General features: G+C 35.3%; 2 protein-coding genes across 3 annotated transcripts; both read right to left on the reverse strand.

Moving 5' to 3' along the window:
• Positions 1 to 1,099: 1,099 nt before the first annotated feature.
• On the reverse strand, positions 1,100 to 2,361 carry LOC147408167 (uncharacterized). Its single transcript, XM_086432671.1, has 3 exons — positions 2,232 to 2,361; positions 1,926 to 2,020; positions 1,100 to 1,717 (listed from the first exon to the last, which is right to left on the reverse strand). Exons 1-3 carry the CDS (start codon positions 2,359 to 2,361, stop codon positions 1,100 to 1,102), a joined length of 843 nt encoding a protein of 280 aa, XP_086288797.1.
• A 2,079-nt stretch (positions 2,362 to 4,440) lies between these two features.
• LOC147408168 (uncharacterized) lies at positions 4,441 to 21,709 on the reverse strand. 2 transcript variants are annotated; one of them, XM_086437034.1, is made up of 9 exons: positions 21,117 to 21,709; positions 18,116 to 18,255; positions 17,372 to 17,471; positions 17,157 to 17,255; positions 16,022 to 16,369; positions 9,811 to 9,903; positions 9,502 to 9,708; positions 5,399 to 5,663; positions 4,441 to 4,696 (listed from the first exon to the last, which is right to left on the reverse strand). In XM_086437034.1, exons 1-8 carry the CDS (start codon positions 21,432 to 21,434, stop codon positions 5,400 to 5,402), a joined length of 1,569 nt encoding a protein of 522 aa, XP_086293160.1. In that variant the 5' UTR covers positions 21,435 to 21,709; the 3' UTR covers positions 4,441 to 4,696; position 5,399. The 2 variants fall into 2 exon arrangements, with proteins under 2 accessions (XP_086293160.1, XP_086293159.1); XM_086437033.1 differs by lacking the exon at positions 4,441 to 4,696 and having other exon boundaries at positions 5,090 to 5,663; positions 21,117 to 21,707.
• Positions 21,710 to 23,716: the final 2,007 nt, after the last annotated feature.

The raw sequence follows: 23,716 nt of genomic DNA on the forward strand, positions 1-23,716 counted from the left end.
ATTAAGTTGACTTGCTAGACTGTCCAACATTTTAAATAGAGGCTAAATTAGTGAGGTGTTAAAAGGGAATTTTTGGTAAATCAAATATATTTTAACACATTAAAACGTTAGACAGTTCAATGAGTTACTAAAACGCTAGAGTACTGTCCAAAGACTTAATTCATTTTTGGTAATTTTAGAACAAATAGATATATATATATTTTTTTTTTTGTAAATATTAAAATATTTTACCCTCTCTTAGTAATTTACCCAAATTCCAATGTAAACCATTGAAAGAGTTTAGATCAAAAGGCACCCCCGTGGAGGATTGAAATCCTCCTCCCATATTTCAACACATACATATAAGCCACAATTCAAGGAAATTTTAAAAAAGAGATATTTTAAGCATTAACTCCTTGGGTTGTGGCCTATGTGGCATGTGTTGAGGAGTGAGAGGAGTATTTCAATCATAGAAGTGGATCCTTTATAACACACGGTTCCTGTAACACAGTTTCAATGGATGAAAAAGCGCCACATCAGCGATATAATTAGATCTAACACTTAAAATATTGTCAATTAAGTAGCCATTCATTTTTAAAGACGTGGGTCTGCATTAAAAAACTTGTTTTTTATTTATTTACTTTTAAATCAGATCTAAGTCATAATCACAAGAGGCTGAGATGTAAATTTTTTTCTAGAATACCCCTCTCTCATTTGTTGAAACTGTGCTACAGGATTGCTACATAGGAACCGTGTGCTGCGGAGGATCGGCTTCATTCAATCCTCCACCCTAGGTGTATACAATCCGAACTCAGAAAGAAAATATTAGCAAAATAGTACAGAATGCCAGAGATATTAGAAATAATAGTGAAATGCCATAATAGAATTGAACCCAAAAAAAAAAAAAAAGATAAATTGAACACTCGTACTCGTTCATTGAAATAATATCAGGTCTTACACGTAATTTAAAATAAGAACAATAACATTGTTGACAGGTACAAATTAAATGCAAGCTATCTACTTGGAACTTTTCATCTTAATACGTAGGACAAATTTCGAAATCAGGTAAAGGAGGAACCCAACAACCAAAGGGAGAATAGGAACAACGGGAGCAAGACATTTAAATTGGAGCATATTGCCTATTCCTCTTGGCAAGATAACAACTATAGACCCCAAACGATTGGATGTCATTGACAACAATAATATTAGTGCTGGGAAGTGGAAAGGTAACCTCACTGTGAGGATTGAAATCATAGCCATAGAAATTTAAAAAAAAAAAAAAACCCCTAGAATTTAAATAGATGAAGATAGTGTGTAAGTATGACTCGACAATCACTTGCCCAGCATAGTGTGATGGTTCTTCTTGAATGTGGGTGGTGTTTGTGCTATTGTTAATAATTGTTGGTGGTTTAGTATCTTGCCGAACACCACCTGGAGGAGAGAGTGCAGCTTGGTATGTCACTGTTGTGATCAGTACGGCCACCACCAATAAAGCATTGCGAACTTCATCTGGAAGTTCTCTTACCAACCCCTCTGTGTAGTCCTTTAGTTTATGGAAATAGTACCGAGCAAGTTTTGATATGCGAGAGGTATTGCATTCCCTACGAAGCATCTCTTTAATTTCCATGGTGTCTGATTCTCTCGGTCGAAGTTGCTGCAATATGTCTAAAGCTGTCAACCCACTCTCATTCTCCGCATTCATGTCCAATGGTGGGTAACAAGTATTATTGATTTTTACCTATGTTTCCACAAACTGCAAATTAAGAGTTGATCAGTAATATGTACGATACTGATTCTAACATAATATTTTCTAGCAAATTTAGTGCAAATAAAATCATAGCTTGCCTGGGGTATATTTGTGGATATTGCTAAATGCAAGACAGTATTGTCTTTCTCATCCTTCCAGTTTAGTAACCCTCCAAATACTTCTAACTGATGGTTTTTACGGCAAAATGAAGAGCAGTCTCATCATCAACTGTCAACTCTTCCTGAGATTTTGGGCAAGTGGAGAGTGATTCATTGATAACATCAATTTTTCCAGCTATAGTCGGACAATGAAGAGGAGTATTCCCCTTTCAACCCTTCAGCAAATTAAGATCATCATCGATACCTATGAGTTTTCTCACCATTTCTACATTCCCATGTGTTGAAGCTAGGTGGATTGGGCCAAATACATCTTCATTTAGCTTTCTAGTAAATGAAGGCTTCAACCTTAGGAGTTCCATAGCAAATTGGGTATTTTCATGTAGTACAGCAATGTAAAGGAGTAACAACAAATGGGAACTGATCAAGATAACCAAGAACAAAGGGATTTTCCCTAAGTAATAAATAAAAAGCATCAATATCACCTGTTTGACCAGCGTCCATCAATCTCTCGTCCATAACTACTTGTAAAGATCCAATAATGCAATAATGCAATAATTATAATCAGCCAATAACAACTCTTACCTCTTAAAAACTATAAATAATAAAGCAGGTTTTCATTTAAGCTTATTTCAACAAAGCTAAAGCAGGTTCTCATAAGGCTTCAATCTTTGAAACTTGAATAGAAAAATACCTTCCTTACTATAAAAGTAAAGTTTCCTGACTTATGGAATCAAAAACACGATGCCAAAGGGATATAGAGAACAAAATTCTGAGAGCTTTGAAAAAAAATTACAAAATAAAGTTAATCTTTTCCATTGAATTGTAATTTTAAATCTTCCATTTTCAACAGGGAAATGCTGAACTGACTTCCTTCGACACTGCGCTCAACACTGTGCTGAAATGGCAGTCTGTAGTGAACCATAGATAGGAAAAAGATTTGGAAAATGCTGGACTGCCTTTGTTCAACACTGTGCTGACATGGCGTGCATAGAGGACCGTCGATTTTTTAATTTGAACTCGTTGAATGAAACCTATGTATATCTGTGCACTGTTATGTTAGCGCAGTGTCCCCAAAGAAGGCAGTGCAGCACAACTCAAAAAGATTTAAAAGCTAAATCTGACCACGGTTGGATCAAGATTCACTTTGATTGGACTGGTTATGTTTTTATAAAAAAAATTAATTAAAAATACATAAAGATTTATCCTATATCACCTTCATCTATATGCATAAAACTCAAAACACTGATCTATTTAACCCATGGTTTTAAATCTCATCTGAAATCAAGATGAGTCAGGCAAGTCATCTATGTATCTTTGATGAGAAAGACGGATGAACGTGGCGTCTCACCATTGGTGAATCTCGTGAGACAAACAAGATGACTTGGTTGATATTTTGAAAATCTCATCCGAGTTGATAAAACTCATTCAAGCCGGGCCGAGACTTTGCCAAGTAGCATAAACTTTTCAAAGGACAAATGGAAATGTGCCATGTCTCCTTTTTTGAAAGGACAAAGGGCTCATTAGCCAAGTTGGCATAATTTGGGCTTTTGAGTTTGTATTTAAACTTGAAAAAAGATTTAGGCCAAAACCTTCCAACTCTTGCCATTGGGTTTTGCAGTTGGCAATGCGCGTCACTTAAGGTCCTAGAACCATTTTCTTGCAAGGGCACGTTCAATTTGGGGTATTTACACCTAGTTCTTTTTTTTCTCCTTCATTTCAATATGGTACATTAAACAAAATGCAACATCATATATTTCATTTAGATTTAGTAAATCTTGCACAAACTCGGTTCTGATACAGAAAAGATGTATGCATTATAGTAATATGCATTAGATATACTATATCAATGCTATGGTGTATTTTGTCATATATCTTGGTACACCTTTCCATTGCCCAACTTAAATCCAATTTTTTTAAACAAAATTAGAATTCATTAGCTGCAGCCTGAAAACATCGCATAGACCCAAATTTCTAACTTATATAAAAGATGCAATCAATGAAATACATGAAAGTAAAAGAAAGAGAGAAAGACTTAGAATCGAATACCATTCTCTCACATTTGAACTAAAAATGCGATTAATTAGAAAAGAACTTCTAAGCTTACTTTTAGGGGCACAAAAAATGAAAATCCAATAGGTCCTTAAATATATTGTGGATGAAGGAAATGTATAACAGTCCCATTCAAAAGCAGTTTGCTATGAAGTCCTAGAGAAGATGAATGATCGATCCCCACTTTATCTACTGAGTTGGATGAACTCCTATGGATTATACGGTATCTACGTTGCATGTGATTGGGTATTATTTATCATTGCATTTTTTATTTTTAAAGTCATATTGCAATCAAGAGTCAATGCTACAAGTTAATCTCAACCTTAACACCATCATTCGTGAAGGTCTTAGCAACCAGATGATGTCCATGTGTGTTAATTTGATGTCAATACAGGTCCATAATTACTTATAGAACCATTTCCTTTTTCACAATAATTACACTTAGGAAATTGGATTTTATATGATTTAAAAAATCCCTTAAAAGAATGCATTTTTTACCAAAATACCCTTATATTCTTATTCCCAAGGTGTATTTACCGTGCTCCCTGACAAAACCTTTAAATTTATTATATCAAGATCATTTTGGTAGAAACAAACCAAGCAATTGTAAGGCATTAACTATAATCACGTTGCTTAATTTTCAAAATTACAAAAGTATTCCATGAATATGCCGCCGTTTTAGGAAAAGGTGCATCATCTTTCACTCTGCATCTTCGGTTCTTTGACTGTCAAACACCTGAATCTTTCACTCTCCATCTTCAGTTTTTTGTCTGTCAAACAAATTTTCAGGTGGATCATACACCTGAAAATTTGATGTAAAAATCAGATATTTTATTTAGTTCACAATTAGAGGTATAAGGGTAATGTTAACAAAGTAGTCATTTCATACGAATGTTACTTTCATAAAAATTAAAGTAGAAATAGAAAGTATATCAAATCTTTTGTTAATATTTTGCAAATGTACCTATTTTCATAATTTCAAAAAGTTCCGAGTTCCACTTGCACAATTCTTCCCCATTTTTCAAGTCATAAGTAATATATGTAATTTTTGGATGAGTAATATTTTTTCAATTTCGTTTTTATTTATTTTTATTATTATTATTATTTCAACACAATTCTCTAACTCACCTTCCCTTGGTAACATGTCTTGTAATAAGCAGAGCAGCAAACAATATCTTCTCATCCAGACCAAAAATTGTGAAAAATATGTCCAAATATTAATTGATACTGCAATAAATTGCCATCACAATATTTTGTACCCAAAACGAGAGGCTAGCCCAGCGAGCTAGGCATCTGCACAACCCATTGAATCTCAAGTTGGATAAATCCGAGAGGAGTTGCTGCTTGGTGAAAAATAGATCAACAGCAATATCCAACTTTTGAGTTTTGATAAATAGAGTGGAATTCCTTCCACTGCTAACAAATTGCAAATGAATAAGACAGAAAGTAAGAAATTTCTCAGCTTGTTCTCATGTGGATGTAGCACAATCAATTGGCGAGGTACCTTAGAGTCCAGGAATGGATTCAAGATTGTACTTTTCAGACACTGAAGCTTCCGTCTCTTGGCTATCTTGTAATTTTGGTTTCTTTATGGATTCAAGTTTTTGTAGGTATAAGTAGGACGCATTTCGATTGGAAGATAGTCCAGGATTGCTGATCCTACTAGCAAGGAAGCGACGAATCAGGCTTCTGAGTAACGTGGCCATAGTGTCAGGTTCATGCTCTAAATAATACATGATTCCTCCCATACACATACAGAAAAGGGCCACCTGCTTGATTTAAGAATATATTAGATATAGAGTTATCATTATTGTATTTGAGAACACATTAAAATGCGCATTTACGTACTATGGAAGCTCATCAATCAATACTAGATCACTTTATTGGCAATATTGCATGAAAATTCAACAACAAAAAAAAGAAGAAAAATGCAAATACGACACATATGAGATTATAAAGGCACCCTATGAACCATCGGACCTCTTGGTTTTTTGTTGTCTAACACTAGGTGTGCCAATGGGTCGGGTTGTGTTGTGTTCGTGTCATTTTGAGGTAAGGGTATTTTTACCCAGCCCATTTAATAATCATGTCAAATATTTAAACTCACACCAACGAATTTATTAAATAGGTAACCTGACCCAACCCATGCACTTGTTTAGTAAAATTCTAATCTCATGTAGAAAAAAAACAGTTCCATTTCTACCACCAAAAAAAAAAATTTCCAACACTCTTAGAATTTTGTCCTCTCATCCTTGAGACATTGGATCATATTTTTAGATGCCAGAAGAAAACATAGTCAGGAAACTTTTCTTGATAACTAATAAAGAAAGTGTTTTTCTTTCCAACCTAAAAGCTTGGCCCTTAATTATTTCAAAAAATATCTTATTGGGTAAACTCTTAAATAATTGTTGATTTTTGATATACCTCCTATGTATCATGATTTAAAACAAATGACACAATAATTAAACGTGTCAAAATAGGTCAAGTGGGTTAGCAACCCTTAACCTAGACAACCCATTTAATAATCGTGTTAGATAGGTCGACCCTATTATAACCCAAACCCAATTGGGCTTAACCTCAAACCACTAATTTCATGTTGTTTTCAAGTCATGTTCGCAGGTCATGTTAAGATTGCTACCCCTATCTAACACGGTAAGATAGATCTTTAGCATTTAGACACGATGATACTAGTGATGTCTATAATGACCAAACTATCAATAGGATATGGCTATGGGTAGCACACTTCAAGTATTTACTTATAAAAAGCCAATAAGATCAAAAATACTAATACATAAATCAAATATTATTTATATATTAGTTTAAATCAATATTTCAACACTATTAATTTTACGAGTTACATACAATAAAATATTTCTGAAGCTCTAAAAGAAAAGAAAAGCAATATCAATGACATAATTATGGATATCAAAGCAAACATATTGCTTTAGTCTTACTAAATTGCCAAAAGAGTTCAAAGGGACATTTTTCTGATTTCCTACTTTAAATGGGACTTCATGAAGTTTTGGCATCGGATCTTTTCTCTTCCTTGGAAGGGAGGTTTGGGGGTTGCTCTCTTCCTCGGAAGGGATTTTAGAAATCGAAATGATACCGAAACATTTCAGAAACATTCCGATACATACGAAACATTCCAATACATCATGCATGTATTGTAGCAATTACTTCATTCACACTTTCAAAGTACCAACGTAGTAAATTGGTTAAGTCTGTGAGAGGTAGCATGGTTTAAAATCTCATTTCATTTCAATGTTACAAGTTTCTCAAAAATCAAAATGATACCGAAACATTCCGATACATACGAAACATTCGGATCATTTATGAGTCTTTGACAGGATACCTAGGTCTAGGGGTATGTCATCAGTTTGAATGTAGAAGGATTTCTCAAATGTTTACTTATATATAAGGAAGTCTTTTCTAAATCCCTCAAGTCTTTAAAGGGAGACTGAAGTCAAGGGCATATCATCATTGAAAACACAGTTTTTCGAATGCTCTCCATCTTTAAAAACAACAGAGAAGAAGAAGACTATCCAAGTATGTTCTCCACCAACCAATGATTCTCTCTCTCTCTCTCTCTCTCTCTCTCTCTCTCTCTCTCTCTCTCTCTCTCTCTCTCTCTCTCTAGTTTGAGGTGGCAGTAGCAGCGATTGGAAAATCGAAGACGACTCTCTATCCAATAGATCAGATCCACCAAATCCATTCGAAATCGTTCTCTTTAAAATAGCCAGATTCACAAGAGAAAATGGAACTTTGGAACCAAAACCATGAATGTTTTGATTCCATGGATGTATGTCTCGGAAGGTTGAAATTCCAAGACATTTTGGCCGATACAAACCAAAATGAAACGAAATTTTAAACCATGAGTGGTAGTATCATAGACCTGCGTTTAAAACCTACTTTCATTTGATTGCTACCAGAAACAGGACAAGATTAGCATTTATTTCTCATTTTATATCTATAAACACGCTTGGATGTACTCTTTTACAGATTTTAGGAAACATGTAGGAGGCACATATCCATATCAATGTCCTGGATTTTGGAAATTTTCAAATCACTTCGCCAACTGTTGTTTTTGGGCATCATGGATTCCAATGGAATCAAACACCACTACCTGTTACCAGCAATCATTTTACTCTCAATCTTTTGATGCTAAGTGCAATGAAACTAGAGACCAATGTGCAAAGTTGGGTTCAGGAATAATTCGGAAATGGAAAAGAAAAGAAAAAAAAAAAAAAAAGGGGGGGGGGGGGGGATAAATTTCAGGAAAAAATCGAGAAAAATATTATGAAAAACATTAAAAAAAAAAAAGTACATTTAATATATCAAATATAATATAAGGATATGCATAAACAAAATTGCAAAAACATAATATTGTTCAACTTCAAACTTCACGAAGTTCGTGATTCTAATATATATATAAGGGACCATTCAAGGGCAAAACATTTTGTCCTATACAGATTAGAAGTTTTGGAATGGGCTGATTTTTTTTGTAGGATGATCTCCTTACTGAAACTTCTAACCCCAGTTTACAAGTTGAAGAATCGTGGACTATCATTTATTTGTAAACCACTTTAGATGGGTTAGAAGTTACATAATGGGCTGATATATATATGTAGAGAGAGAGAGAGAGTAGTGTTTGGCAAACAACGTTAGGGATACAACGCTGGAAGACAAAAATTTGTCCTATATGGTTTTAAAGTTTCAGATTAGGTAGATTTTTAGTGAGGGTGATCTCTATGGTGAGGAGATCATCCTCACAAAAAATCAGCCTAATCTCAAACTTCTAACCCCATCAAACGTGATTTACAAATTAACGGTAAAAAATCGATGGTCCACAATTCTAAACCACTTTTGATGGGGTTAGAAGTTTCAGATTGGGATGACTTTTGTGAGGATGATCTCCTCGCCATAGAGATCATCCTCACAAAAAATCAGCCCATTCAGAAACTTCTAACCCATATAGGACAAACATGTTGTCTCCCAAACGTTGCCTGCCAAAAGGGACCCATATATATATAGGGGTTTGTTAACATGTGCCTCAAGGGCACACATTAAAGTGCAATAAACACAATTTTGGAAATTGGATTTTGTACCGAAAATACCCTTAAAAGATTTTTTTTTACCAACATACCCTCAGATGGTTATTCCCAATGTCTATTTATTGACGTGTGCCCTTAGGGCATGAAAATATATATATATATATATATATATATATATATATATATATATATATATATATATATATATATATATAAGGGGGGGGGGGGGGGTTTGTTAACGCGTGCCCTAAGAGTACTCATGTTCAACGCGTGCCCTAAGAGTACTCATGTTCAAGTTTTTTTGGCCGACAACTTTTATCTTATATGGATTAGAAGTTTCGGATTGGGCTGATTTTTGGTGAGGATGATCTCCTCACCAAAGATATCATCCCTCACCAAAAATCAGTCCATTCTGAAACTTCTAACCCACGTAGGACAAAACACGTTGGCCAAATAGTTGGCCCTTGAGCATGACCCATATATATATATATTTGTCACTGTGGTCCTAACCACTTCTCAGACACCAAGCAGGTCCATTCAGTTAAGTAAATACCTCAGCATTCTTGAGATCTGGGAGAAGATGCCGATTTACTAATATATACCACAAAGAATCTCCAGCTCGCGGAAGAACATATAGCGCCAGTTCCCCCCGTCTGGCTTTCTTCTCTAAGAGTACAGAAAGGGCAGAAAGGCCACCAGCAACCCAATACACTAGTTTATGGTCCTTCACTGCCACCTTTCTGTGCATACATATGACCCCCTTGCATCACCCATATAAACAAAAAATAAATAAATAAAAGTACATTATCAAAAACATTTAAAAGAAAAGGAAATGCAATGTGAGAATCAGTTAACTAGATACCTGAAAGATTCCAACAAAAGCAGATAGGAATGTTGTTGAGCGAACAGCACCTATAACAGCACGCCAGCTGGTTCGAGCTGGGGATTCCATGAACTGAAGAAGATATGATATTCACAGAGAATCAATTTGCGCTTATCTAATTAAACGACGTCAACTGGGCTTTCTAAGGTAGAATAATGTTATATCTAGCTGAACTACATAATGATTCTATACAACTTACCACCCTCTTCATGTTCAATATAGTGACCCTAGAGATCTTAAACCCAACAGGATCAACAAAGGATGGCATTATGTAAAGCATGGTCACAAAATTCTCCGAATTTTTCAAATAATTCATAAACTTCCAATTAATTCACCGAATTGACGAATTAATCAATGATCCCTCAATTCACTGTGGAATATGATAACATTTTTACCCACCCCCAAAATTTTAGTTTTTTCAACATTCAAACATTAAGAAGAAGATAGGATTTTGAGTGAGGTTGAAGGTGATATCTTTCGGTAAGAAAGCCAACAAAATAATTTGTATAATCTCCGAAATTTTGTTGACATTTTTACAAAATTTTCCAGAATTAACCAAATTGAACCCCCCACTGAATAATTACCAAATCCGAACTTTGTTACTATGGTGTAAAGGTCTCATGTCCTTATTAAGCCCCCATCAAGCCTCTCGGTAGTAATCTTCCAATATAGTTTTTCTATTTTATGTTTTGTAATTTCAAAGAAACATGAAAAGTGAAGGATTGTATGAATATTTGCAATGATTTGGTCTGCTTCATACTTATGTAATAACATTTATTAATTTCATTATATAGCATGTAGTTACACAATCCAAATGGATCAGTGTGTCATGCTTCCAAAGTCAAAGTACAAATCCATAGAAAACTATAGAAATTTTCATTAATATAGACTTCATTAAGCAAGCAAAGATAAGGACTCCCTAAGAGTTCGCAATGACCTACATCACATACACAACCCATGTTCCTCAAGATACATCACCCTCCTTGATAACAATGTAACCCACCTAAAACAAAATCCACGATCAAATCTATTATACAAAACAGGGTTTTTGTCCCAGTCGTATACACAATCCATGGTGTGATTTGTGTTTGAAAGATTCAAAGGTAGAGATCAATTCCCTTTAAAACCAAAAAAAAAAAAAAAAAACAACCTAAAACTACCCACTTAAACCACCCAAACATCTCTCCAAACCCACAACCTCATGCCTCAAAGCCACTCTCTCTTTGCTTCAAACACCTAATCATTCTTCTCTTCCATTTTCTTTCTCTTATCAAACAAATAATGGTAGATGAATGAGAACAGCAGCATCAGATTGTATGCTGCATATGTATTTGTACTCAACATCTCCTTCAATTGTCCTATCCGAAGTGTATGCTGGATTGGAATTGTCTTTCTCCTTCTTCGAGTGTGCTGCCTTTACCAACATTTTTGGTGAAAAAAAAAAAAGGTTTAGCAACCGCCAATGACATGCCAACAAAAGATCTGAAGCATCTACTTCGGATTGATTAGAGATCAAGGTTAAAAAAAAGGTAGATATGGGTAGAGTAAAGTGATTTTCAACTTTCAATGTCACCAGGCTGGCTTGACTCTCTTCCAAAAACACTTGCCTTACTAAGGAAAGTTTCTTTCATTTCCATTTTTCACTATATAGAATAGTTGTTTCTTTTTTATTGTTAGCATACGTACGATAAATTGTGCGTGCTTGTATAATAAGTGTTTTAAGTGCTTCAAATATATCATCGTCATTGATTTTTAAATGCGTAAGACACAAAAGTGTGAATGACTCATGCTGTAGGCACGGGCATCCGCTAGTTCTATATAGGATATGGTCCACTGAATGTGTGAGACATGGAGTATGTATTGTTCTCAAGTACTTTGAGTACAACTCCTGAAAACAATTATTCAGGATTAATTTGGAGTTCGGATAAAGAAGATAATTTTGCCAGTGTTTCTAACAGTGAAGTACTAACGTTTCTTTTCACATACATGTGTACTTCAAGTTTCATTTTGGAAATTCAATAAACCAAGACTCCACAATAGAAATGACTCACAATAAAATGCAAGAAAAAGCAAACAGCATGATTGAATCGAACAGCCATTTGAATCTGGAAAGAAAAATCTGTTATGGAATGTGACAGCTAGAAACCTTAATTGAACACTGAAAAAAAATCATAGATATATAAAATGAAGTGTTTCTGCCTACCAAAAAAAATGTACTGTTTCACACCATATTTATCAATATTCTTATTTCACAAGTTTAGTCATGAATTTTATTTTATTTTATCGGAATGTTGAGCCATTAAGTTACTAAGAGTAGAATGATTTTTTTAATTTTTATTTACTTACTGAGGGAACAAATATAATTTATTTTCTGTTCTTTTCTTGAGTATACAAGCTGGAAAAGAGGGGGAAGAACCAAGATAGTGACCCCACCCCCTCCTTATCTTTTTCATCTCGTTTTCTTGTTCCCTCCCCAAAGCTATTTAACCAAACTCTAATCTACAACACACATGCACGCACACACAAGAGAGAGAGAGAGAGAGTTTGGGGTTTTCTTTCTTCTTCTTTTTTACCTTTCATGCTACATATTCATCTTTTTTGCATTCATATCCAATTGTCTCCTAGGGTTTGACGTAAACATGTTCTCTCTTAGTGGCTTATGGAATTTTCGATCCCATACCCTGTCCCTGTAACCAAGTGATATGATGATACTCTTACTGTCAAGAAACAACAAGGGTCTGACTATTTTCTCCAAATTCCGTGGTGCAATTGATGAAAAACAAGTGAAAACAGCAATGTATGATAGTAAAGAAATCGTAACAGTGATTGTGTATGTGAATCTCCAAGGTATCTTAATCTTGTTTGTCCTAACCATTAAAAAGGTATCTTGAGACATTGTTTTCTCATAGTTTTTAAGTATGAATGAACCGGAAATTAAAAGGGTATAGTTGTATTGTGTTGAAAGTTCTCTCACGAGTGTTGAAATAGATGGTTTGGTGCAGCCGTGTAGGCAATTGATTAAGTTAATATTTCAGAATTTTCCAACCACCCTCTTTCTTCATATTTTAGCTATTAAGTCTCATTATAATCGAAACAAAGTTTAGAGTTGCATCCCACAAAGATTCCAGTAATATCCAATTAAATGGTGCAAATTATCTCCAACGAGCCAAATCTGTTAAATTTTTCTTAACAGCCTGTGAAAAGAGATTTTCACTATGGCAAAACCACAAGAAGATTCCACAACATATAAGGCATAGGAATGTGATGATTCCCATATTATGACATTATTGTGGACTAGTATGGAACCTTTCATTAGCTCTAAAGTTATGTTTTGGACACCTGCAAAGAAATGTGGGACATGTTGAAAGAGATGTATTCCTCTGCTAAAAACATTAGTCGTGTTCACCAGCTATTTCAAAACCTCCTTAGTGGTCAAAAAGGAGATAAATACTTGGAAGAGTATTATTCTATCTTAAAGGGTATGTAGGACAAACTCAATGCTAACGACCACTCATCCTTAAAAAGAAGATTTTTGTGGTGTTGTAGTGTTGTCAAGACTTGCTCAGTTATCTGCACATTCATAGAGAGCATCCATAAGGAATAATATCATCATAGAGAGCATCCATGAGTAATGCCGCTAATGGAGGATACATCTCGTGGCGGAGGTTGTGACACTGAAGGCCAAGGAAGACATCAAGGAAACCAAAAGTGTATGCATTGCAGTCTGACAAGTCATACAATTGACATGTGTTTGGCTATTCATGGCAAGCATTTGTGGGCAAATCAAGCATATGGTTATTACAATTACTAATATGGGGGATGTAATGCTCTTGAACTCTTCTAATCTATTCTTAAGTTTTGGCTACCAACAACAAGACTCAAAAAAAAACACACACACACACTTAACGTTGGCTATACTTGGTAAACTGATTCCAAGTAAACTTAACTTGGTATTAATTCCAGGTAACCATTAAAAAAAAAGGGACGAGGGAGCTGAGCAAACGAGAAGGCACTCAGGCCCATAGAGAATAAAATAGAAGAAAGTGATTAAGAACTCTTTGTCAATGTAACCTAAGCAATATCGTTTTGCTTGTGCTTCTTTCAAGGGAAGTGGATTTAGAACCCAAATTTTTCAAAGTTCTGTTAGGTTCTTAGTAGCAGTCGGCGACCTTTTCTTCTTTTACTTCACATAGCTTTTCGTCTCCTTGATAGCTGGAAGTTCTCCAAAAGTATGAAAAGCTGGAGGGCTTTGTACCATCCATTCCAGTGTGGTTGGATTCTGTTCAACAGCCCAAGGACTTGGAGCACATCTTTTGTTGTTTCCATAGCTTTAAGTAATTTTTGTAGCCACAAAGAAATGAAGAATCCCAACTACGGATATATAAATCTGGAATGTGACGTGGCATCCCCAAAAGCCTTAAGAAATGCATGAGAAAGAGGATCGGATTAACCCGTCATTAAGATTCAAAGAACTCCAACGGTTATACTGCTATCGACCCAACAAGAGAGTTGATTATTAGATCCAACTGAAGAGTATGCTAAGTTTATTAAAATTCAACAGCATTCTTGACAAGTTTTCTAGTTTTCTCTATTGCTACCTTCATTAGATCAGGTAATGCTTACCTTATTGCTCATCATTCTCAGATCACTTGACTGGACAATCGCGTGATTTCTTCTTTCATTCATTCCATTTCATTTACCATTCCCATTAATGGATGGACCATTTTCTACAGTTCTTGACAGGTATCTATACACCCTCGTGACTCAATTAAGTTGTCTTCCATTCTATTTTTTCCCAAAAAAATTTATTAGCAAGCTTACTAAATCATTAATTGCACAAACACTTTCTACCCCTCTGAAATCTAACAAAGAAGAAGATGACTGGTGGAGGAAGTAAAGAAGGTGGCATGTATTACCTTCAACTCCAGAAAAGAGAACTATAGCATACATCTAGTACACCTCTTCAGTGGCACTGTAGCATTTGGCATCCATCCTTCGCAAACCTTACTTCTTTTAATCCTGTCTTTATCTAGTTTGTCTTTCGTGGACTATAGGACTAGTCATTAGAGTAATCTTTGTGCATCCTTCTCATCTAGGGTGCATCAATAATGTGATACTCATTTTTAATTGTCATTCTTATATTTGGGGACCCACTCGGGTTCCAACTATGGTTGTATTTCGAAATTTAGTTAATTCCGTTGATGATAACATGATCATATCAATCTGAACTTTATTCTATTTTTTTCAATTTTAGGCTGAGATTAAAAAACAATTTGGTATGAATGCGTGCATTTTTTATCTGATATGTTAAATATGTGTCCCTAAATATTTTAGAGGGGGGTGGGGGTGGGGGGGATGTTGTCCTCACTGCTTGCTTCTTGATTAACCGCATACCTTCTTCAGTATTAGGTGGTACAATCCCTACTCTGTTTTATTTTCTAAAGCTTCTTTATTTTACATTTCTCCAAAGGTGTTTAGTTGTCTGTGTTTTGGTTGCATATGGGTATGTACCATCAAATATTAATCTAATGGTACAATTAAGTAATTGAAAGCTCGCCTTGTTGCAAAAGGTACGCTCAGTCCTATGGTAGACATTCTCCCCTTGTAGCCAAACTTAACTTTGTTCAAGTAGTGATCTATGTTGTTGCCAATCAAAGGTGATTCTTATTTCAGCTTGGCGAAAGGAATGCATTTCTTCATTTGATATTTACACTCTGGCGTGAGGGCGACGGTTAATAATATTCTTATTTTTTAAGTTTATTCATTAAGTTGTCAAACATGGAGTAGTCTTTATAGTTTTGTAATTTCTTTTACTTTTTCATTATATATATAAGAGAGGGGGTGGGACCTCACCCCCCCCCCCGCTTTTTTCTTCTCTTCATTTTCATATCTTTTTCTTCTCTCCTGAAAACCTGTCTAACCTAAACCAAATCTACACACACCAAGCAAGAAGAGCAAAATAAACTGCTAGAGTACAAAGATAGGACCATAAAAAAAAAATTATGATACATGAGAAAGTTGAAACAGAATTCTCTAATCAATTACATCCAAGCAGTACGCAAATGGATACCAGAGAAATATGATATGTTATTTATTCTTTTCAAAATCCAAACAGCGGCATTAGGAAAAGAACACTAAAGAAGGGAAAGAAGAACAATACATTCCAACATAACTGAAAGACATGGTGTACCTTTTGTAGGTGGAGTACAACAAATGGTACGAATGTCAATGAAAAGTACAGTGGAAATGTTTTTCTGAAAGTCGCCGATGCTGCACTACCATTGTGAACTAAACATGATTTTGTGTTTGGATGAATCACTGAACAAGGAATTATAGAGGGAAACTCAACCAACTTCTCGAAGCCAGGCGCTTTTGTTTTAGATAAGTAAGCGGACAAAGCAACAACATCTATAGGGAAACCTCTACAGCTGTCCCTTACAGCCTTGTACACAGGCTGTGCAACTGGCCCAGTCTTCTGGATAAAATCTTGATAGGATTTAGGTAAGCTCTCAGGACGCATTACAAAGGAATACATAACCTGAAAGAAGAATATGGATCAACGAAATAGTAATTGAATCAATATGAAAAGTAAACTACACTTAAATGAAAACCCTTCAAAGATTTTTATAGAAGTCAAAACAAATTTTGATTCACAAATATAATTTATATAATAAAACACAATTGTAAGACCCACAGTTGCTACAGTTTTGTGGGGGCAAACCTCCCATCAACAACAAATTGTGGGATAAACCTCCCATCCAGCTACAGTTTCATGGGGCCCACTTTATTTCATTTACTCTTCACCCCTCTAACTTTACCATATTTCCTCTTTCCACTTCAACCCACTTTATTATTTTTCATCTTTTACCCCCCTTAACCTTAAATTTTTTTTAAAAATACCTATCTAACTTTATTTTCTTCCACTTTTACCCCCTTAACCCCAAAGAGGATGCCTGTGCCATAGGAACTACAACACGGGCAAACTCTACTTTTTATTGAGAAAGATTATATTTGATAAACAAGTTGAAGAACCCAGAAGAAACTCTTCTTTCTTTTCTTTCTCTTGACACTTATTTTTCAAAAGAAGAAAAGAAAGAGAAAATATTTATCTATATAAAACTGTAGAATCTAAACATTATTTACTTAGAACTGTTTGTCCGAAATTTTGAAAGCTCCAAATACTTAAACATGCTAGAATCGATAGACTTGAGCAGTCCAAGATAAACAGACCAAGAACCTAGAAAGAAGGGCGCATGGACAGACATGAGTTAATTAGACTACATTTCACTACAGCCTGATTAATTAGTATTTGAGCTTTGTGTCACCTGAGCACATGAAAAAGCAAACAGCAAAGAATCCCCATGCCTCCAATGGCTACCCCAAAAGTGAAACTTGTTCTTAGACTTTGCAGAATTATAAGCACACTGAAGAAACAAAGATAACGATCAGAATGGAGGGCAAAGAAATGTTACATCTGATCCACTTTTGGTAGCTTGGAAGAATAACCAAGTGAAAGGGAATTTAAAATTGATTCTTGTACCTGAGCAAGCCTAGCTAAAAGATACAAAGCAAGGGTCCGCCTCCGGTTAGAATCATCTAATGCTAAAATAGACAATCCAGCAACTGAACCTGCTAAAATTCTGTTCCATCATGCCCTTTAACTAAGTCATGAATACGGAAGAGGATTCATCAAGCATCAACAGTTGTTAAACCATTACAAAGCATTCTTTACCTTAAAAACCACAAATAAAAGACCATATAAATTAAAATTTAAGGAAATGTTAGTTTACAGGGAAAATCAAATTCCCAGATCTGTTTCAGGATTTTACCGAGAAATCAGCTCTGTGGAAACCTGATTTTCCAGTGATCATGGGTAAATATTCCTTACACCTCCACTGCAGAAAAAACTTTTCCACAAAGTAAGAAAAATTGAAGGTCGAATCTCTTATGTTGACCCCAGCCCAAAGAATCAATTTTTAGTGGAATTTGATTTTGTATACACAATACAACATGAGCAATCCATTTTCTCGTGAGAATATTCTAAGCAAGCAAACAGACCCTAAAAGTAAAACTACAAAACAGCAATGAGTCGTGCTGGAGTAACCTCAAGATTGACCTCAATTCACACTTTGCTGACATGGAGGTGCACACAACCATTGATGCTTTCACTCATATTTTGATGAGAAGCATCTATGGTTCCATACACACCTCCATGTCAGCAAAGTGTGAATTGAGGTCACTCCAGCATTATTCAACAGAAATTAATATGTGGAAAGGAACTTACGCATTCAATGGTGTCTCTTTCTTTCTAAACTTCCTCAAGAAACATCTAAGGGCATGATAAGATCCGGTGAAACCACCAAAAAGTAACCCGATGCGACATGCTTCCTCTCTTACTATCAGATCTTTCTCCGACACAAGTTGCTGCATATGGGGGGGAAGAACATCGGATGCTAATAAGGCCAAACATTAAATCCAAACGAGCATAAGGGTTTGCGAGTTGATTGTTGAGATTTCAGATTTGAAAAAGTGAGAATACAGAAAATAATGGTTTTAAGATAAGAGTTTTATATATGATGTAGGGTTTGATATTATAGTATTCTATCTTGAAGAATCAAACAAAGGGAATAAGGGTTTTCTCTTATAGAGAGTTGCTATTGCCACACCAACTTTTGGTAACACCACACCAACTGTGTGTAATTCTTTGGTGATTTATATAGGAATTGGTGCGGCATTAGTAAAAGTTGGTATGACAATAGTAGCTCTCCTCTTAATAGCTAACTTATAATAGGATTTTACAAATGACGTTACCACCCTCGTTTTATATCCCTGTAGTGTCCATTGACTGACATAAGAGATGTCGTTTCTAGCCTATATGCTCCTATTTCTATATATTGAAAGCTAAGAAATCAACATATAATAGTCGAGATCATATAATAATGGCGAGATTGCAATAAAAATGAGAAAAGGGGGTCTGTGATATTTTTGGAATCTTTTCTACTAGGCAATCTATTATCCTTTATGCATGAAGATAATCAATTCGGTCATTGTGGTTGGACTCTGTTATGGATTTCAGACACATTCTCCACAGGGCCCCCCTATCTCTTCCTTTTTTAAGCTCAATTTATGGAAGAAGGAGCGGAGAAGGAGGCATCAGCAACAACTATTTTTATTACAGGGCAACTCGAGATGTTCATATTGATCTATTATGCATCTCTGCATCTAGCATTGGGTAGACCTCATAAAATAATTGACCTAGTTCTACCGTATCTCCAGTCCCAATTCCTTTGAAACAATCACAAACACCTTTCTTATAATGGGTCCACTACCAGAAATTCAATGTGTAATCTTAGCTTTCAATCAGAAATTCAATGTGTGTTCCGAATAATATGAATTTTCAAGTATTCAACCATTTCATTTTACCAAGTTCAATGTTTAGCTAAATTAGTAAACATTTATATGTTTAGATGCAACAATAAGTAAGTTGTAACCTTACCATACTTTTTAGTTTTTTTTTCCTCAACGCGGGACAGGGCTGGTACTATTAAGCATTTAAGCCCTAGCATGGCTCAGATTTAAAGAGCTGAAAATTTTTGAACCCAACCCTAGCTTTACAAGCTCAATATCAAGGCCCTAGTCCTTATTTTGTCGGCCGAGCCGGGTTAGTGGGTCAGTGGGCCAAATTGGCAGCCCTAATCAATTTATCAACTCAACTCCTTTTTTCCATGACGTCTACCAAATTCACTGTTTGGAGACAATGATATACTTCCTCTAATTCAATGAAGAATATATGGACATTCTCCTTTTCTTGAACGGTTTCCATTAATTTTCAAACAATTTAAGTACGGGGATAACCTTGATGGCTTAACCCCCTAGCATGAAACCGAACTGGTTCTCAAATAACCTTGTTTCTTGTGTTTGCAATTGCTTTATTACTCTCTCCAATAGTTTTCATAGAGTGGCTCATAATCTCATGATAGTAGGTATGATTCATTTACCCTCATATTTTCTTAATCTCTAGAATTTTGTAAAACGTCTTAATTAACAAGACCAATCCAACCTCTTCCTTGAACCTTCATGTTTCCATTAGAATAACCATCCAAACACAAAGACTTTGTTATTGTTATCCTAGCCAAAGCTTCTTTGACTCCTGTTACCTTAATTTTAAGTTTGTATGCTTTTTTTCTTCTCCTAGCCTAAAACTAACATGCAATCTTTATTTAATAATTTCAAGCAAATGCACCAACCTATCCTTAATCAACTAATTCCATGCACCTCAAGCTTGTACTGGAATAATCATATGAATCCAAAGCTTTTGCTAACGTCATCCAAAGCAAAGTCTGTTGACTTTTGTTACATTAATTTTAAGAAAGTGTTTATGTGCTCTTTGATCTCCTCCGAAACCTAAGTCTCCCTAGTAGAGTTCATTTAATAATTTCAAAAAAAAAAAAATATTGACTTGTCATTCATTGATTTATCTAACTTAAATTCTCTCTTTTAAGTATGCAGGCGTCTTTCTCACCATCTCTTGAACCCAAGTTTTTGTAAAAGAAATCGTATATGTTTGCTTCCTTTTTAACACATCTATGTAATTCAAAGTATAGTTCTCGGTCTTGCCAAGGCTTGTGCCAAGACCACTTTTCTCAATAACCTCTTTGAGTCGCATTACTCCATAAACAAGCTTCAACTCTCTTTCCCCCTCTCCATTTATTTATTTATTATTTTTTTTATAAGTCCCTCTTTCATTTATTTTATAATCATGAACTCAACAATCTCATTCCTCTCCTTCAATTTATATTTCTTTTTCTTCTTTTGATCGATCAAGTTCATGTTTCTTCTTCTCACAACTCATAGCCACAAGGGCCTTTTTATCAAATTTCTTCACCAAATTGTGTTTGTTTTGTAACCATGAACTCAATTGTCTCATTCTCATCCTTGAATTTATATTTCTTTGCTCTTCTTTTGATGGAACTTGTTCATATTTCTTGTTCTCGCAAATCATGGCATCAAAACGGCCCTTTTTAATCAAATTTCTTCACAAAATTGTGTTTATAAGGAGAATTAAGTCTCGAATTGTCAACATCAATCTATGATTGATAAACCTAGATACCTTCTCGGGCAACACATCTAAAGCTTCTCAAACCTAATTCCAAGCAAATCAGTTACTCTTTCTTAATTTATCAATCACAGAAACACAATTCCAACATTATACACCAATAAACCATCATAAAGCTCGAATTCCACGGATCAAATTGAAAAATTATACCCAAAAAGAAAAACCTAACCTTGAGATCAAGAAGCGAAGAGTAAGACTGCCTCCGAGCGAGCTTGAAAGCGCGAAGAAGAATGCCGATACCAACTCTCACACCATAAGAGAGGAGAAAAGTCTGACAGAGGTTCCCGATCGCATGAGCGATGCAGGAATCCTCGGGATGCTCGCATGGCGGATGGAGACCGAGAGCGTGACGTTTCCTCTGTTGCAGCTCTTTGATCGCCTCACGGAGACGATCCTCAGCATCTAGGAGGCGGCGCTCTACTTCTCCATCGGGGCTATCGTGCGCCGTGGGTGCAGCGGGAGAGGAGGGTTTGGAGAGGAAGGACATGGTTCAGAGAGAGATGGAAGGTTTCTCGCATTCGCAGTTGGACGAAAATGATAGTGAAAACTAGGGGAAATCTGAGTGAAAAAACAAATGTAAGTATGTAATGTAACAGTACCAGTTGTCTTTATGTCCTATCGTGTTGGCGCTCAAATGAAAACTTGCGCTAATGTTTGCCAATGGCGTCTATTGATCGTATGCACCCAGGCTGGAGGATTGTAACCCTCCTCCCATTCCTCGACACTTGCCACACGTAAGCGGTTATCCAAGGAAGACGAGATATTTTCGGCGTGGATAATGATTTTTTAATTAGAAAGTCTTCTCTGGATCATTACTCCGCTGAACTGGGAAGGACATCATAAATCTAATATCTTGAGATACACACTAATAATATTTTTTTTATTATACTTATGTATCCCGATAAAAAAATATATATATCTATGATTTCGTGTCCATACCACATCAGCTAAGTATTGAGTGTCGACGGAGTGAATACTTTCTATTTAGAATATCAACACTCTTTCAACATTAATCTCTTGGATTGTGATTTACATGGCATGTGTTGAGGTGTGAGAGGAGGGTTGTAATCCTCCACCATGATAATCCTAATTCTTTTAGATTTGTAGAAGAGTCGTGATAATCTGACTACCCGCACACGTGGCACTCTCCTACTATGACAAGTGTAGGAATCGTAAATCCATACGCTTTGAGATACATGATTCTATCGAGACACCTTTTTTATAGGAAAGTGCAATTGTGTATCTCGAGACATACAAATTTACAGTTCTCAAACTTGTCACGTCAAAGGAGTCGATTGAGTGTGTCACATGGGGTAGTTGGATTATCACAATTCTTCGTAGAAGGCTAACAAAATTATATTCGTGATAATTAGACACCCCACGTGGCGTACTCAAAATAATCTCCTAATGTGGCATAGGCTAAAATCATAGATTTTATGCATTGAGATACACAAATTGCACATCCCCATAAAGTTGTGCAATTATGTATTCCAATGAAATAAAAACAATGGTTCTGACACATCTCACATCAAAAGAGTATTTTGAGTATGTCACGTGGGGGTATCAGATTATCATTTATCACATCCTTAAAATATCGGGTATTTTTACACATACCCTTCAATGTTTGATATGGGTCTCGTTCAGCACCAAACATTTTTGCCAACATTTTAGCCAACCATTTTTGTCTTACATGGGTTAGAAGTTTTGGGATGGGCTGATTTTTTGTGAGAATAATCTCTACGGTGAGGAGATCATCCTCACCAAAAAGCAGCCCATTCCAAAACTTCTAGCCTCATGTTTACAAGTTGAAAAATCATGGACCGTCCATTTTTTGTAAACCATTTTTTATGGGGTTAAAAGTTTTGGAATGGGCTGATTTTTTGTGATGATGATCTCCTCACCGAAGAAATCATCATCACCAAAAATCAGCCCATTCCAAAACTTCTAACCCATGTTTTGAAAAATGTTTTACCAAAATGTTTGGTGCTAAACATTTTCCGTTTGATATATATTTGGTATATATATATATATATATATATATATATATATATATATATAAGATGGTCCTAAAGAGAATCAAACATTGTGCTAAACATTTTTTCAATGTATGAGTTAGAAGTTTTGGAATAAGCTGATTTTTTGTGAAGATGATCTTTATTAGATGATCCACAATTTTTTAACTTGTAAATTAGGATTAAAAATTTTTAAATGAGTTAATTTTTTGTGAGGATTATCTCTTCATCATAAAGATCATCTTCATAAAAAATCAATTCATTCCAAAACTTCTAACCTCTATTTTGAGAAATGTTTGACTCTTTTTAGGACCTCCAAACATGATCAACTTTTAAAATACATATTTTTATATTTAATTTTTTTTTTTAAATTCATGTGATGCTATCCTAACTTTATAGATTTTTTTAAGTCTTTTCTTTTTTCATAACTTTCTCTTGCTAAGTTATCCCAGCCCCGACTTTATCACTGTGACAGTCTGACTACACCGTTGAGGGTTCACCCTAAAAATATTCATAGAGTATGTGCTGCACCGTCATCCCAAAGTCCAAAAATATATGATTATTTTTTTTAGGGCAATCGATAATGATAGACCAGAGCTGATGGCAACAGTACCTTTTTGTCTTGTTTTGTTTTTTTAAAGCAGCTTGAATCAGATATTGTTGTGCTAAAGGAAATCTGGAATGATAGGCTGGCCTCCAATGCATGCACTTAACAGGATTCTCTCATCACTCTTTGGTAGGGATGTCCATGGATCTG

The sequence above is a fragment of the Akebia trifoliata genome, chromosome 3 (assembly GCF_017979445.1).
Source record: "Akebia trifoliata isolate Shusen 1 chromosome 3, ASM1797944v1, whole genome shotgun sequence".
NCBI classification, from domain to species: Eukaryota; Viridiplantae; Streptophyta; class Magnoliopsida; order Ranunculales; family Lardizabalaceae; genus Akebia; species Akebia trifoliata.